General features: G+C 37.3%; 1 protein-coding gene across 6 annotated transcripts in view; it reads right to left on the bottom strand.

Annotated features, from left to right (window-relative positions):
- SNRK (SNF related kinase) overlaps nucleotides 1-17,295 on the bottom strand; it is a 57,004-nt gene that overhangs the window by 12,582 nt on the left and 27,127 nt on the right. For all 6 annotated transcript variants that reach the window (XM_040637024.1, XM_040637026.1, XM_040637029.1 and 3 more), the window contains 2 exons: nucleotides 5,477-5,618; nucleotides 174-386 (listed from right to left, as the gene is read on the bottom strand). In XM_040637024.1, the coding sequence (XP_040492958.1) occupies nucleotides 174-386; nucleotides 5,477-5,618 (355 nt within the window). The remainder of the gene's footprint in view (nucleotides 1-173; nucleotides 387-5,476; nucleotides 5,619-17,295) is intronic.

Below are 17,295 nucleotides of genomic sequence, written 5' to 3'. Positions count from 1 at the left end.
CAATAAAACCTATGAGACAGGCACTGGGCCAGGAACTCTAGAAATAAATGACATAACCTCTGCCAATTGGGAACTCCATGCATTACAGTGTCCACAGGCCCTGACAGGTTAAAAGGAGAGACCACTCCAAGAATACTAAACCCGTGGCCCTGTGCTGATGAGTGCTGACATACTCTACAATGGCGTCGCGGTCCGCTATGTCCCCAAGCACCATGCGCTGAATGATGCTGTTGTGCTCCTCCTCCGAGAGGTTTTTGTATGACACGAGGGGGATGTTATACTTTGTGGCTGGTGAAGGGTCCACTCCCTGAAGCCAAGGATGATTTTCAATCTCTTCTAAGGAGGCCCTTCTCTTGGGATCTCTCTGTAGCATCCGTGTGATCAGGCTGGAAAGGAAGGTAAGTCCACTGTTAGAGCAAACTGTTGGCAGGGATCAGTAACAGTGGATTATTTTACAAATCAGAACTGTTTTCTACACTTATACCATCAATTTCGTGAGGCTCACTAGTGGTGGTGGTAGTACAGCAGATGGGAATAAAGAAAATTTAGTGCCATCAGATTCATAAATAGAAAATCACAACTGCCAGATATACTGATAAGTCAAACAGCTTCCTATCACCTCAAATTAGCTCTAGATATCGACATCTGTCATTGAACTAACTGTGGCTTAGTAGCATGCCAGAACCAGCTATAATGATCAACAATAACATACAAAATACAGGACATGAGCCAACTTCTGCTTCAGGAAGAGTAAGTGATGCTGAGGGCAACAATCAAAATGCCACAGGCTTTTAAACATACATTATGTTGAAGTGCATTGTGCTGGCAAAATAATAAATACATATATACCTAAAGATGGAAGGAAGGAAGGAATACTCAACAGGTAAAAATGGAGTAAAGCAGGACTTTTAGTAGGCAAATGACAAAGCTAGCCTCTGACCTGATTGCTTCTGCTTTGGTTTTGAAAGCTACACGGAGTGCACAACATAGAATATACTGTGTAGGGCCTACTAAGGCAGGGAGTACAACTAGAGCCCTCGTAAAGAGCTAGGGTCCCAGCTTCAGTGTAAGGGTGAATGAGAAATGAGAAACAAATCTGCTAAGATATCAAGAAGGAAACCTGCCTGCCTCAACACTGGCTGTGGAGGTGGGGCAGGGAAATTTCTTCTAAGAATTTCTAGCCACGGGCTGGTCCTTACAAAAGTGTGGTCCAAATTAATGATACCTGTGTGGTACATGTAGGGAAGAAGTTAATTTAAGGTGGTTCTAAGCTAGAAGTGTTCCTAAGGAACTACAGTAGAGAAGGAAATCAAAAACCTTTCCATAGGAACATAACTTAAAAGAACTCCCCACATAGTATTACAAGGAATATGACCTCACAATCAAAAAATAGAAAAGAAACAAGTACAAAGGACTAAAAAAAACATGATAGCAAAATGAGAATGCAAAGTCTTCAAATACTGAAATTTTCACACACAGAATATAACTGTGTTGAAAATGTTTAAGACATGGAGAAGCCTGAAATACGAAAGACTGTTAAAAAATAAATTAAAAAAAAAGCAATGGACAAATTTTTTAAACTAGACACAAAGAGAATTAGTAAATTGGAAGATAGAGCAAAGGAAATAACCCTGTACCAGTGGACTAAGAGAAAATATGAAGAGATGAAAAGACAAGGAGGACAGAGTGAAAATACTTAACATATATCCAATCAGAGTTCCAAAAGGGAATGAGGGAACGGGCAAGAAACTATATTTGAAAAGATAATAGCTAAGGATTTTCCAAATTCATGGAGGAACACAAATCCTGACCCAGGAAGCCGAACACATCCTAAGCAGAATGAATAGAAGCTCTTAGGGCAGCCTGAGGAGAGAGAGATCACCTGTGCAAGAACAATAATAACACAAACAGATGACATCCCAAAAGCAACAAGACATATCAGAGGATGGGGTAACATCTTCAGTAACCTGAGACAAAACAACTGTCCACACCTAGAATTCTACACTCAATGAAATTGTCTTTCAAGGGCACATGTAACATAAAAAGATTTTCAATGAAAAACTGAGAAATGCTCATCAAAGAAATTCTAAAGGGTATAATTTTAGCAGAAGAATGTGATCCCAAGTGGAAGGATATACAAAGTTCTTATCAAACATCTGGGTAATTCTAGACAATTTTTTTACTATACAGAATAATAACACTGTCTAATTTGTGTTGTTAAAAAATACTGAATGGCAAAGTGTTCTAAGGATTTTGTGTTGTTTAGGAGGAGATAAACCTAAGCATTAACTATCGATTTTATTAAATTAAGCATACAGGGAGCATCTGGGTGGCTCAGTCGGTTAAAGCATCTGCCTTCGGCTCTGGTCTGGGATCAAGCCCCACATAGGGAACTCCAAGCTCAGCAGGGACTCTGCTTCTCCCTCTGCCCCTACCCCTGCTCATGTGCTCTCTTTCCCTCAATAAATAAAATCTTTTAAAAAATTAAAATAAATTAAGCATACAAATATGTATGTGTGTGTTAAAACAGGATAATCACTAAAACAATTGACTATAACTTCCAACTAGCTGAAGGGAGAAAGCCAAGTAAGGGGAAAAAGAAAAACCTCCATCAATCCTAAAGAAGGAATAGACAAAAAAAAAAAAAAAAAAAAAAAAAAAGGAAAAAAAGAAGGAAAACAAAAAAAAAAAAAAAAAAAAAAAAAAAAAAAAAAAAAAAAAAAGGAAGAAAAGTAGGACAAATATGAAGCATATAAAAAGAACATAAATATATTTACACCTTTCAGTGAAGACAATAAATATAAATGGGATAAACTCTGATGAAAAGACAAAAATTCTCAGAAGGGATTAAACCCCATCTCCCAGCTGTTGAAAAAAGACGTACTTAAAACCAAGACAACGAAAGGTTTAAAGTAAATGAATGGAAAACAAATGCTAACCAAAAGAAAACTGGTGTGGCTAGCTAAAACTAGACAACACAGATTGACTTTAAGGCAAAAAGCATCATCGGAAATAAACAAGTGATATACAAGTTCAATTCACCAGTAAGATATAATAATTTGTATCTAATACCATTGCCTCAAAACACTCAAAGCAAAAACTGACAGACCTCCAAGAATAAAACAATAAATCCACCATCAAAGTGGAAGAATATCTCAGTAAGTGATAAGTAATCAAAAAACTCAGAAAAGATGTAAGTGATTTAGAACAGCATAATTGACAAGCTTGATCTTAAGGATTTATATACAACTCTGACTCCGAAAATGGGAAAATAACACATTTTTTTCCAGAACAAAAGGATCATTTACAAAAACTGACTCCATGCTAGGCATTAAGCAAGCCTCAACAATTTGAAAACAAAACAAAACAAAAAAACTATTACTATATAGACTATATTCTTAGACCACAATGCAATTAAGTGAGAAACGAATAATAAAAAAGTAATTAGAAAAATTCTACACATTTGGAAATATGAAACACCCCTCTAAAAACTTAGAGGTCAAATAAACCATTTGAAGCTAGAAAAAACTGAGAACTGATTCATAACAGGACTATAAATCAAAAATAGTAAGATACCGCAGAAATGGTACAAGGAGGCAATTTATAGCCTTAACCATGACATTAGAAAAAGAAAATTTGTGAGCCAAGTATACAACATAAGAAAAAAAGAAAAAAGAAGAGCATCAGTCCATGAAGTAGGTAGAAGGAAATAATACAGGTAAGAGAAAATTCACAACATAAAACAAAAAATATAAGTAAATTAATTAAGATAAAAGGCAGTTCTCCTTGAAAAAGACTAATAAAATCAACAAACCTCAGGCAAGACTAATCAAGACAAAAACAAGAGAAGGCAAAAACTGTCAATACTGGAATGATCAACGGCAACATCCCCTCTGATCTATATACTTTACAAATATAACCAGAAAATATAAATACTTGAGGCCAATAAATTTGAAAATTCAGATAAAATGGGCAAGCTCCTTAAAAAACACAAGTTAGCAAAACTGACACAGGAAAAAGTAGAAAACTGAACGGTCCTACATTATTAAAAATAATCCCTCGACAAGGGAGAAACAGAGAGGCTCCTAAGATATTACAACTGTTCTAGGTCTTACTCTGGATACCAGGTTCTACCATTCTCACATCATCAGTAGATAGAGAAGCCTGTATCTGGATCCAGAGAGTCTGAATAGGTAAGTTCTTTTCTTTTTTCTTTTTTAAAGATTTTATTTATTTATTTGACAGAGATAGAGACAGCCAGTGAGAGAGGAACACAAGCAGGGGGAGTGGGAGAGGAAGAAGCAGGCTCCTAGCGGAAGAGCCTGATGTGGGGCTCGATCTCATAATGCTGGGATCACGCCCTGAGCCGAAGGCAGACGCTTAACCACCGTGCCACCCAGGCGCCCCTGAATAGGTAAGTTCTTAACCATCCACCACATGGTCTAAGATGGGGTTCCACCAAGAGAAAAGATTTCTCAAACCATCAGATTTCCTTCTTACCAGCTGATGGGAAAAATTCAAAACTTTGTTACTACAGCAAAATCCTTTAAGTAGTAGCTATAATCTCAGCTGAACTTACTTAAAAATATCACCCATTAAAAAATATATATATATCACCCATGATTGTCAATGAAATACTGAGCTCCTAACAGTTCTTTTATTCCATTTATATTTCTCACTATACTTATCACAGAACTATAAAGTACTTTAAATTCCAAATAATCAACTCGAGTGTACTTTTAGTTGCTGGATTCCAATAGTCATATAAACCAACTGGGGAGAGCAATGTATGAATAAAATTAAGGGACACATCATGTAAAATCTAAAATGGTGTGTTGGTGGTCTATTTCAGGAAAAGGAATGCCTTAACTTTTCTCTGGAATTTAAAATAATTCCAGGTGGTCTTGCTTTTTTGCTAAGGCAAAAACAGAAAGGTAGTTCCCATGGTGATATCTTCATTTCAACTGAGTAACTACCACTCCCGGAGGCTGAAGAGACATGTAATGAGTTTCTTGAAAACAAGCATATTTAAGAAACAGACTAATACATTCTGTACTCCAATATTAAATTTCAAATCATATTCTGGGGTTAACCCCCCAAAACACATTTAACAAAAATAAAATGTCAAGTTCAAAAATAAAACGAACTCAGATGCCTATATATTGAAGTCACCTCAAATTTTTTTGACATGTTAATGGAATGAAACAAAACCTCTTGTTGTGCTTGGGTGGCTAAGGTGGTTAAGTGTCCAACTCCTAATTTTGACTCAGGTCATGATCTCGGGGACATGAGATTGAGCCCAGAGTAGGGCTTCGCACTCAGTGTGGGGTTTGCTTGGGATTCTCTCTCTCTCCCTCTGCCCCTCCCCCTCTTGCACTCTAAATAAATAGATAAATATCTTTAAAACAAATAAATAAAACTTCTGGTTTTAATATGAGTGATTAAGTTTCCATATTCTTTTTCTGTTTTTACTTACTCTTTACACTCTTTGGATACATGGGATGGTACTGTATATTTGCAATCCATGATCATTGTCAATGTTTCACTGTCATTGGCCTCTTGAAAAGGTGGTTGCCCACACACCAACATGAAAAGGATCACTCCCAGACTCCATATATCTACAAATCAAAGACATACTGTTAAATATTGGATGAGATAGAAAACCAAAAGCATTAAGAAGAGCAAAAGTAGACTAACAATATTATTTTACTTGAATAGTGAAAAGCACTTATATCTCAAAGAAAAACATCTAGGGAAGAAAACTTAAGTCCCAATAAGGCAGGGAAGGTATCTGTCTTGTTCACTGTTTTTATATTCACCTCAGCCACATACCGAATAGTCAATAAATGTTCAACAAAGAGATAAATTAATTCATTATGGCAAGAACATCAAGTGGAAAGTACCTATTAAGGTTCCCAAGCCACTGGACAACAGACTACTGTCTTTCTCAGGACATCATTTACCAGAGAAAAAAACTAAAACTAGTATTTTAATACTAGTTTCATGAGACATGAAAAGGATTTTGCCTAACATCACCATTACCTTAGTTGTTCTTTACCTCAATCCTGGTGAGATAACCAGATGATGTAAATCATAGTTACTTTATAGTTAAGAAAATTAAAATTCAGAGAGGAGAAATATTTTTGTGCTGTCAATGAAGAAAAAGACAGACTATATATTACTTCAGAGGACAAAACTAAGTCTGAGGGTATAAGTAACCAGGAGGCACACTTTGGCTTAAAAACAGCAGAATCTATTTAGTAAAGCACTGGGAAAGACAGTAGTTTTCCCATCACTCTAAGTATTTCAGCAAAGGCTGGGCAATCATCTGTCTAATATTATGCATAAGACATTCCTATATTGATTGTAAGGCTGGACCAGCTGACATCTGAGGACCCTCCCAACTGTAGCATTAGACTAACTCCTACAAAAGCAAATAACCTCCTACTTCTTGCCATTAGATAAAAATCTTACCGATCAGTTGTAAAAATGATGGCTTTTCAAATGAAAAAAGGATAAATCCATTTAGGAAGGGTATCACAAATCATTCATTCATTCCAGAAACTAAAGTATAGACATGAATACATAAACATTATTATAACAAGAGATGAATTCAAGAAGCTTTCTACCACAAAAGGCTTAGAAGAGAATGCAAGCCACATGGACTTTTGTCACATCTGTTAGTACTTAACTGTTGTTTTCATTTAGCTTAAACTCCCCAAATAATGTAGGATCCATATTGTTTTCCAGCAGAATTATAACCTGTTAATAAAATATATTCTTCTTGGTCCAAACTAAACAAGGCAATAAAGGCAGAAACCCAAAAGTTATACACACTGTGATTTTTTTATATGTATAAATTTTACTAAGGATGCTTCAGTGAAAATTAGTGAATCTACTAAATTACTAAATCTACTAAAATTAAAACATTACATATGTAAGAATAAAAGGGACCTAAAGATCATTCAGTCCAAACCCTTGGCTCTTCAGTGTCCGTAAAAGGTGTCCCTGGCATTGCTTATGGGATGCATAAATTATGTGACCTATCACCCCAGGACAGCAAGCTGGCTCAGGACTCTACTCTACTCATTGACTGACATTTCTTTACCTTGATCTTGGAATGCAGACGGCCATCCCCCTACAAAGTCAAACAATCTGTGTAATGATGGCTAGCTGCACCTGTTCTTTAAATACTCAGTGAGAAGAATTTATAACCCCAATACTAGTTGTAACTTATTAAGAGTTTCAAAGGAAATCCATATAGTTTTTAACTTAAACCCTCTCTGAACCACCTGAACCTGCTATTTTTGGTTACCTGGCCCGACTCTCAAGCCACCACTGTAAACAAGTGGCAATTACAGTTATTCTCCCTTGAATACATGTATCCCTCATTTTACAAAGTAGTTATATTCCTAGAAATTCAGTATAAAGTAAACCCATCTTTTCACCAATGTTGATTACATAAAAAGGGAAACACACCATGGCTTTATTTTTGGTTGATTTATATTATTTTGTGTTATTTTGTTTATTTTTGGCTATCTCCTCCCCGAAGAAGGGAAGGGATTTTAAGTGGCTTGCAGTAAGAACACATAAACGTAAAAACCAGGGTAGTTAAAATAAAAACTCTCTCTCTTCTGTTGTTCAAATATTGACTAATATCTAAGGGTACTACTATAACCAAGCCCAACCGTTAATACATACATATTCGAGATACAATAAATTCTTATCTTTCCATATAAATCCTACAAAACAACAATTTTCATAAATGAATTTGGTTACATTCTTTCTTCTACCATCTCATACTTTAACTGTGGATAAACTAGTTTGGTTATTTAGTTTTTTACTTTTTCTCTATGCTGAACTGGAGATGATATCTGACAATGCAATTATACAAAGCTGATATTTAAAAAGTTTAACAAATAACATAAACATCAACTAAAAATTACCCCAAATTCTTATCTGGTTAAAGAAAACTTTCTTGCTCTGTTAAATATCAACCTCAACAGCAATAAGGAAGTCCAATTATTTGGAAATGTTCTCTTCAGGATCATGTGCCCAAGCGGACTCACACACCACTTATTAGAAAGTGGTGCATACTTAGAAGAGTAAAAGGAGAAAAACAACATAAATATATATATTGTTTCCAGTCAGGGCTCAAATAATATCTCAATGTAGAAGTGCTTAAACTTAGAGGAATTTAGAAATACAATTCCGTGCCTGGTAGTTTACAAAGCTAAGTAACGTGGTATGAAACTAAAAGAGATGAGAGCAGCAGCGTGACTAAGGGAGCCAAGCTTAAGAAAGGGCAAATGGCCCTCTCACTGAGACAACGGATTATTCAAGGGGCTGCTTATTCCATTTACTTATTTTCCAGACTTAATTTCTCTTCTTATTCTTGTCTTTGAATGATTTTATTTTCCCATTCTAGGGGCCAAAGGAAAGAAATAAAAACAACCACAAAAGAAACACAAAGTGGTATGACTTTAACCAAGTATTTAAACGTGTTCCCCCTCATTAAATGGGAACAGTAGCAGTAATGCGCTACCTCTTAATGCTGTGGTGTGCACTAAAGACATTAAAATCAAATCCATGCTGCATATTCGGGACAGAGCCCAGAACACAGAAAGCATTCTAAGGAGCCTACACTGTGCCACCCTCGTTCATCTGTGCTGGGCAGGCACCGTTCCTGAGCACAGTGGACACAGAAATGAACGGAGGACACCCTTGCTCTTACAGGGCTCCCAATTCACTGTGAGACAGACAGCAGGTAAGCTCAAGAAGGCACAAAGTCAACACACTGACAAGAAAAACCAGTGGAGATGGGGGGCAAGAACCGGAAAGGCTTCTTAGTAATGCAGCCACAAAAGGTGACAATTCATGATCCTGGGTCCCCAGGACAAGACATTTGGTATTACAGGACTAACAATGGCATCAAGAAAGATTAACTATTATATTCCCTTCAAGTGGGGAAGGGAGTTGGTACTTGTCTTAATAAAAATTCGTTTTTGTGAATATTTTAAAATATCTTTTTCCATTAAAAAAAAAACAACTAAACTTGCTTACAAGACTACACACTCCCAAGGTATAGATCATAGACTCAGCTTGGGATCCATCAAGTCTGTAACTGGGGATAGGGGATGGACAGGGAGAAGGTGAGAGAAAGATAATGGGATAGGGACTTCACATTATTTTTATTTTTTTAAATGTTAATGGAATTGTCTATTCATATTAAAGGTACACAGGTTAACAAATATGAACCATCTGAAAAGTAACATTTAATGCTGATACTACTATCTGAAGCACACGTTTTGATTTCAGACCCAGCTACAGGTTCTTGGTTAATAAAAATGGAAAAAGAAGTATCACCTAATATAGTTCCTTTGGTTAAAAAAACACTCCAAACTCATGGAACTGCGGGAAGGGGCAGAAAGATAATGAGGTCTTTGTTAGTACAAAGCTGGGAGTTACTGGTCCCCCTTACTGGCAGCTCTCAAGCTAGCTGGTGATAAGAGCACAAAATGAGCACTGATGTCTCCTTCACCTGCTAACATTCAGCAGGTCAACTTGTCATAATACAATTTAAGCCATTTCTAGGGTCTAGCAGAGTTTCTACTACAAAGGTCATTTTAGGCAGGCTAACAAAAGATCAAAATGAAAACAAAACAGAATAAAAGAACATACTAATGGTTCATTTGAGGAAAAGCTACTGCCAAATGGTGTGGCAGGGGGTGGGTGGAGGATGTCATGACTGCTACGAACTTTTCTAAAAAATCATTTCTGAAGTGAATTATCTAGAGAGGAAAAGAGCGAGCAGGGATTAGAAAGTAATAAAAATGGGAAGACGAGAACAAAAGTTTCAGGTGGAAACCTCTATTTTTTCTTCTGGCTTTCTTTTCTTTTATCGGTGTAGCCATCAATCATAACAGAAGCAAGAGAATGTTCTAAAACCACTACAGATGAAGCCAGGACCAGCACCTTTGATGACACCACTTACAACCAGCAGGATTTATGCAATCACTTTTCAGTTCCAACTGTGTTACCAGCAACTGACATATGACCCAAAACTAACGTAAAAGGCAATGCTTTCTTAGAATAGCAAGTACTGTTACACAAGCATGTAGGTCTCAGGACCTTTGTTCCTTGTACGGATATTCAGAAACCCTAAGGTCTACTGATGTGAATTGCTCCCTACACAGTAAGAACTACTCATCTGCATTCAACATCACCTAGAGCTCTGGTTACTAAAGATTCTTGTTCCCAGCAAGATCAGTGGTTGGTTCTGACAGATCGGCCTAGAGGGAAAGAGGGGGGGCAGAAGAGGAATGAAGCATTTGGACAAGTCCATGTTTTAGGGTATCTATATTATTTCTGGTTTTACCAACACTTCAGTTAGAAGCAAAGTTTTACTATTTAACAAGTAATCGTTTCTTTTCTTAAGAAAGTTAGAATGAATGGCACCACTCGTACCTACTTCAAAAAACTTTCCCACATCTGAATCTAAATGCCCCCCTGAGGACTTCAAAACTCAATGCTGTCCAAACTACGCTTATCACCTTTTACCCAAACGTCGTTATCTCATCTGGGTTCTCGTGTGGTCTACGGCACCTCCACCTATCCAATCGAAACTTAGGAGGCACCCCAGACCCTGCACCACGTTGAGTCCTCTCACTTCTAGGTCAGGAAGATCCTGCCAATTCCAGCACGTTCCCAGAATCCTCCAAGGCTCTAACCAATGACCCTCAGCTTCCCCTGAGATCTCCCCAAACTGCCCTCCAACCTGGCGACGAGGGCATCACCACAGTGAGCTGTAATTACAGATGTTTTCCTCTATTACTCAGAGCTCCTTGAGAGCAGAATACATCCCCTGCACCCTCAGAAGTTTGCTCAATGTCAGAATGAACCTACGGCTAGAGAAAGCAGTACTTTTATAAACACTGTTTGGTTAGGGACCCACAAAAGGCAGCTGCAGCAGGGGGCAGTCCATAGTTATTAATGACCTTCAAATAAAAGCTAAGAGAAAAAGGAGACTAAGTACCCAGAGTGGGAGAAAGGGGGCCCCAGTAAAGACAAGCTGCAGTTTGTTTTAATTAGGGGTTTAACGCCTTGTGCAAACTTGTTTTTTCAAGTCAAAAGAAAACAGGAAAAAGTTCAAGAAGTCCAAAGGTTATCAATCACACACTGTGGGACTGCACACATTCATAAATCCAAACCAGATAAGCAGCAGACACCCTTCTAACTCAGCGTTCTTTCATAAATCACTTTACAAATCTGATTTTAGTGAACTTTATAGAAGAAGAGCAAAAAAGACAGGCCAGGCTAAAATCATGTGATGGCCTAATGTGATGGCCTTCAGTCTGGCCTAATGAGAAGAGCATGCCTGGGCTAAAGCGTCAGGGAGCCCTGGGCTCAAATCCTACTTCAGCCACTTAATTAGTTATGTATTCTTGGCCAAATTCTATCTGCTTTCTGTGCCTGAGTCTTCTCTTCTAGAAAGGGTGGACACCACCACTCATCTGGTAATTTATGAGAGGGTGTCTGGGGCAAAGAGCACTACATGTATCACTACAAAACCTGCAAGAATTGAGAAAATCCTTACCTCTAAGTATAGGAGTGAGATGGGAAGGGAATACTTTTTATTCAATATACTTCTGTACTATTTGAATTATCTTACAAGAACATTCATTTACTGCTTGTAAAAAAAGTAATTAAAAATTAGTTGTGCTTAACAGAACATTATGAAGTGTACGTACTTCAGTGGGATAAGCAGAAACATCTTTAGAGGAATGTAAAGATTAAAAAAAAAAAAAGCCAACTCTCACTGAGACAGTGATTCTCAACCTACGGCCTGGGGACACTTGGTTCTGCAGGGTTCCCTTAATGAATTTACAGACCCATCTCTCCACAGCAAGCACACTTACGGTAGGAATTATTTTAGTTTATATTTTTAGCACAAGTAACTTCAAGGACTGAGAAAACAAAACAAAACAAAATTCAAATATTAAACGCTGGGTCTTTTGAAGCCAGGGAAGGGGCCAGGTCAGTGCTACTGGCCATTTCACCCTCTAGTTCCATTTCGATGCTTCAGGACACACCTGAGGCTTCACCAGGGCAAGGGGACACCAAAGCCAGAGCCACCACAGTGCAACCCACCTCGGGGACATTGACAGAGTCTGTCTCCAAATCTCCACCTAGCCAAAACAGTCCCTCAAGGCACTTCTAAATACCTAGGTGAGGCAAGAACCCATTACAAATTCATAGCTTTCCAAAATTACATCTTTTAAATTACATCCAAATTTACATCTAATACCTTGTGAAAACTACTTCCTTTCACACCAAGCTTACGGGGAAAATCTCTGGCTTTTGTCCAATTTTATTGTAACACTAGCCACAAAGTCTAAAATGTTCATATTTTAGAAATACTTTCAAAATGTGGAAACAGGGCCATCAGCATGGCAACATGCACACAAGCACCTTCCTCTATACATTTCAACACGGATGCTCTTCAAGAAGGGAGCTGCTGCTGTGGATACATAGTGACTGAAGATTTACATTTCAGAAGTCAACTTCCCACAAGATTATGACAAATGCAAATTTCACAAGTCTAACTTTGATCCAGAAAGTAGGAATGCTCAGATTTAGTATCAAATCTAAAAATGTCCAATTCTATTTGTCTAGTCAAACAATATAAACCATGCAGACTAAAGGACTGTATGATTAGCATTTTATAAATGTGAAGTCTGCTTGATGCTTTAATTTAATAGATAGTGGAGTATTCTGATGTTTTCTTAAATTTATTCTAAAAGTGCTGAGCCTTTTGCATAAGGTTGAAGTATGCTAACGTAAGACAAACAAAAGCCATTAATTATCAGTTAACAAAAATCACCTGCATGTGCCAACTTCCATGGGTTCTCTTTCAAAAGGCACACAATATTTAATGCATGTGGAGGATACAAAGTCAAATGAAGTTTGTCCTTTAAGAGAACACAACATTATCCTAGATTCCCAAAATGTTTAACCTTGTCAAAAAGACAGTTTTAACTTAATCATTTGAGGATAAAGAAAAAAAAAAAACTTGAAAATAGTGTATTTGCTGTAACAAGATTCAAAATTCAAAATATTGGTTCTTGAAATGTTTGATTCTAGCTAATTCTCCGTGCACAACACCTAAACAGGCATGTGGTTGAAAAGTGTATAGAACTTATTTTCCTACATTAAAAAAAGTCAGCCTAGCATGTTACATCTTCCTAGGAATTACAATAAACATACAACCTGGTTGGTTCCACATGGGATTATGATTATTCCTTCTTATTAAAACCTTAGCTATAAAATTCTCTCAAATATAACCACACATTTCCCAGTTTTTAAGTTAACATTTACTTCTTCCAGATTATCAAAGTAACCCATGTTCAGTGACAGTAAGATTCTATCAGCAGCCTATGGGAGGCCCCCCCACACTCACCAACACCACGGATACATTAGCCTTTTAGGTCAAGATACTGATCGATTTGTTCTTATTTGTACTGTCCTGATTATCTTTCCCTCATTTCTTCAAGGTTTCATTTACATGCACTGGAAGTCACCACTGTTAGTGTGCATTTCTGGGAGTTCTGACAAATGCAGCCATACAACCGCTGCCACAATCACGATATGGAGCAGCTCTATCACCCCCCAAAAGTGCCCTGTACTTTACATCCTACCCCTCTTCCCGGCCCAGCCCCAGGCAACCCCAGGTCTATCTCTGTTCCTCCAACTCTTGCCTATAAGTGGAATCATACAGTACGTAGTCTGGATTTTTTAACGAATGCATTTGAGATTCATCCACGTTGTTGCGCGTATCAACAGGTCATCACTCTTCATGGTCTAGTGGTATTCCACTACACAGCTTATTTCAGTTCGGGGCAATTATGAATAAAAGCACTAAAACCATCTGTGTACAGACACTTGTGCCAACTTAAATGTTCATTTCTCAGGCAAATACCTAGGAGTAGGCTTGCTGAGCCATACAGTAAGTGTATGTTAGCTTTATAAGGAATTGCCTAATGACTTTCCAAAGGTGGCTCTAGGATTTTATATTCTCATCAGCAAAGTATGAGGATCCAGTTGCTCCATTCACATCCTTGTCAACTCTTGGTACCGGCAATTTAAAAAACTTCAGCCATTCTAATAGATGTGGCTTTAATTTGCATTTTACCTAATGACTAATGATGCAGAGCGTGTACGTGTGCTTATTTGCCATATGTCTTCTTTGATGAATTGTCTGTGCACATCTTTTGCTCATTTTAACATTGGGTTGCTTTTAATTTATTGAGTTTGAGAATTCTTTTTTTATATACAATCTCTAACAATACAGAACAAGGCTTTAAGTCATATTGACTGTATTTACATTATTTCCTGAAAACAACTTCAAAATCTTATATTAGTTTCAAGTGTACACCAGTGATTTGACAATTCTACACAACACTCAGTGCTCGTAAGTGTAGTCACTATACGTTATTACAGTATTATTTGTACTTTCCATTTCAATGACTTATTTAAATTTGTACCTCTTAATCCCCTTTATCTATTTCACGCCTCCCCCTACCCACCGCCCCTCTGGCAACCACCCATTTGTTCTCTGTACTCAAGAGTCTGATTTTTTTTTTTGGTTTTTAGATTCCACATGTAAGTGAAACCACATGGCATTTGACTTTCTCTGGTTGACTTATTTCACTTAGCATAATACCCTCTTGGTCCATCCATGTTGTTGCAAATGGCAAGATCTCATCCTTTTTATGGCTGAGTAAAACTCCAGTGTGTGTGGGTGTGCGTGAGTGTGTGTGTGTTTGTGTACAAACTACATCTCCTTTATCCATTCATTCATCAGTGGACACTTAACGTTGCTTCCGTATCTTTGCTATTGTAAATAATGCTGCAATAAACATAAAGGTACATAAATCTTTTCAAATTACTATTTTTGTTTTCTTTGGGTAAATAGCCAATAGTGGAATTAATGGACTGTACGGTATTTCTATTTTTTTTTTTAAGATTTTATTTATTTATTCGACAGAGATAGAGACAGCCAGCGAGAGAGGGAACACAAGCAGGGGGAGTGGGAGAGGAAGAAGCAGGCTCATAGCGGAAGAGCCTGATGTGGGGCTCGATCCCAGAACGCCGGGATCACGCCCTGAGCCGAAGGCAGACGCTTAACCGCTGTGCCACCCAGGCGCCCCCGGTATTTCTATTTTTAATTTTTTGAGGAACCACCATCCTGTTTCCCAAGGTGGTTGCACCAATTTACTTTCCCACCAACAGGGCACAGGGGTTTCCTTCTCTCCACATCCTCACCAACACCTGTTACTTTTTGTCTTTCTGATACTAGCATTCTGACTGGCATGAGGTGATCTCCCACTTGGGTTCTGATCTGCATTTCCCTGATGATGAGCGATGATGAGCATCTTTCATGTGTCTATTGGCCATCTGTATGTCTCCTTGGGAAAAATGTCTGTTCTTCTGCCCCATTTTTTAATTGGACTATTTGTGTTTTTGGTGTTGTATATGTTTTTAATATATTTTGGATTTTAACCCCTTAGCGGATTTATCATTTGCAAATATCTTCTGGGTTTTGAGAATCTTTATACATTCTCTATCAGACATGTGATTTGCAAGTATTTTCTCCCTGTTGGTGGTAGCTTAACAGTATCTTTCAAGAAGGAGTTGATTTTTATAAAATCCAATTTATCATATTTTTCTTTTATAGATCATGCTTTTGATGTTGTATCTAAAATAGCTTTGACTAAGTCAAAGCTGCAAAGATCTATGTTTTCTTCTTGAAGTTTTAGAGTTTTATGATTCACATTTAAGTCTCTGATGCACATTGAGTTTTTTTAAGTGGTATAAGGAATGGATCGAGGTTCGTTTTTTGCATACTGATATCTATTTCAGCAACACTGTTGAAAAATGACTTACTCTTGGCTCTACTGAACTGCTTTAGCACTTCTGCTGAAAATCAATTGACCATATATGTGTGGATTTATTTATGGACTCTATTCTATCCCACTGATCTATATGCATGCCTTCTTGTTAATATCATACAGTCTTGATTACTGTAGCTTTATACTAAGTCCTTAATATTCCAATTACTTTTAGAGTTAAACTTTTCCATCTTTATTGGTTATTTATATAACTTTTTAATGAACTCTCTTTTCATTTGTCTTTAGGAGAGTTCCTCATTGATTTGTAAGAGCTCTTTCTATAGTAAGAATGGTAATCATCTATATTACAAATCATTTCCTTGGTTTCCATAATTTCTAAAAAAACAGATGCACAGCATATCCATAAACTGTAATCAAATCTATTACCTTTTCCTTATGATTCCTGTTTAGAAAGGCCAAGATCTTATGAATATTACCTTTGGGGGGTGGCTTCTTTATATACAAATCCTTAATTCAACTAGAATTTATTTTGACACAGAACATAGGGATCTATCACTCCTTTTTCCTTAAATGTTTACTTCCAGTACAATTTATTAAATAATTCCTTCTCTGATGCCTTCTGATAATTGAGGAAGTTAGAACTATTTAGAGCCTGTTTCTCTACATCAGTTAAAATTTACCAGCTAAAGAACCATGCTAAGATACAGTGGTGTCCTTGGGGGCACTGGTCCTTACACTAAAGGGCCACAAAACAGACACTGATACGAATATTCAACAAATGTATGGCACCATTTGCCAGGCACTGTGCTAGGTGCTGGGATGTAATCATAATGAGACCTTAGAGGTTGGCAATGAAGGGAGAATGTCCAGGAGAGACGGCACTACTGCCCTTTGTGTTCCTTGCCACAATTCAACTCTGTTCCTTCATTTGCAGAGAAAGTAACAACTATCTGGCTTGTAAAAGATGGCTCCATCTTATCTTTCATCTAGGATACCCGTTAGAGCTGCTTCTATAACAAGTATGCATTTTGCCCTACCTCCAAGAGCCGATAAACACTGCTAAAGGCCTGGATTCCAAGTAGCGAACAAAGGGGCCAATCATGTTTGGTTTTTTTCTCCTCCCAGTTTTATTGAGAAATAACTGACATACATCTGCATAACTTTAAGGTACACAGAATGATGGTTTGGTTTATGTGTGTTGTGAAATGATTACAATAGTTTTAGTTAAAAGCCACTATCTCATAGATTCAATAAAACAAAAAACTAGTATCTCTTTGTGATGACCTATTCTCTTAAGTCTCCTATATACCATACTATAGTGTTAACTACTGTCATGCTGTTCATTACATCCCCAGTACTTATTTATAACTGGAATTTTGTACTT

Source organism: Ursus maritimus, unplaced genomic scaffold (assembly GCF_017311325.1).
Source record: "Ursus maritimus isolate PB19 unplaced genomic scaffold, ASM1731132v1 scaffold_20, whole genome shotgun sequence".
In the NCBI taxonomy this organism is placed as follows: domain Eukaryota; kingdom Metazoa; phylum Chordata; class Mammalia; order Carnivora; family Ursidae; genus Ursus; species Ursus maritimus.
The sequence above is the reverse complement of the archived record's forward strand: the minus strand, read 5'-3'. Positions and strand labels throughout refer to the sequence as shown.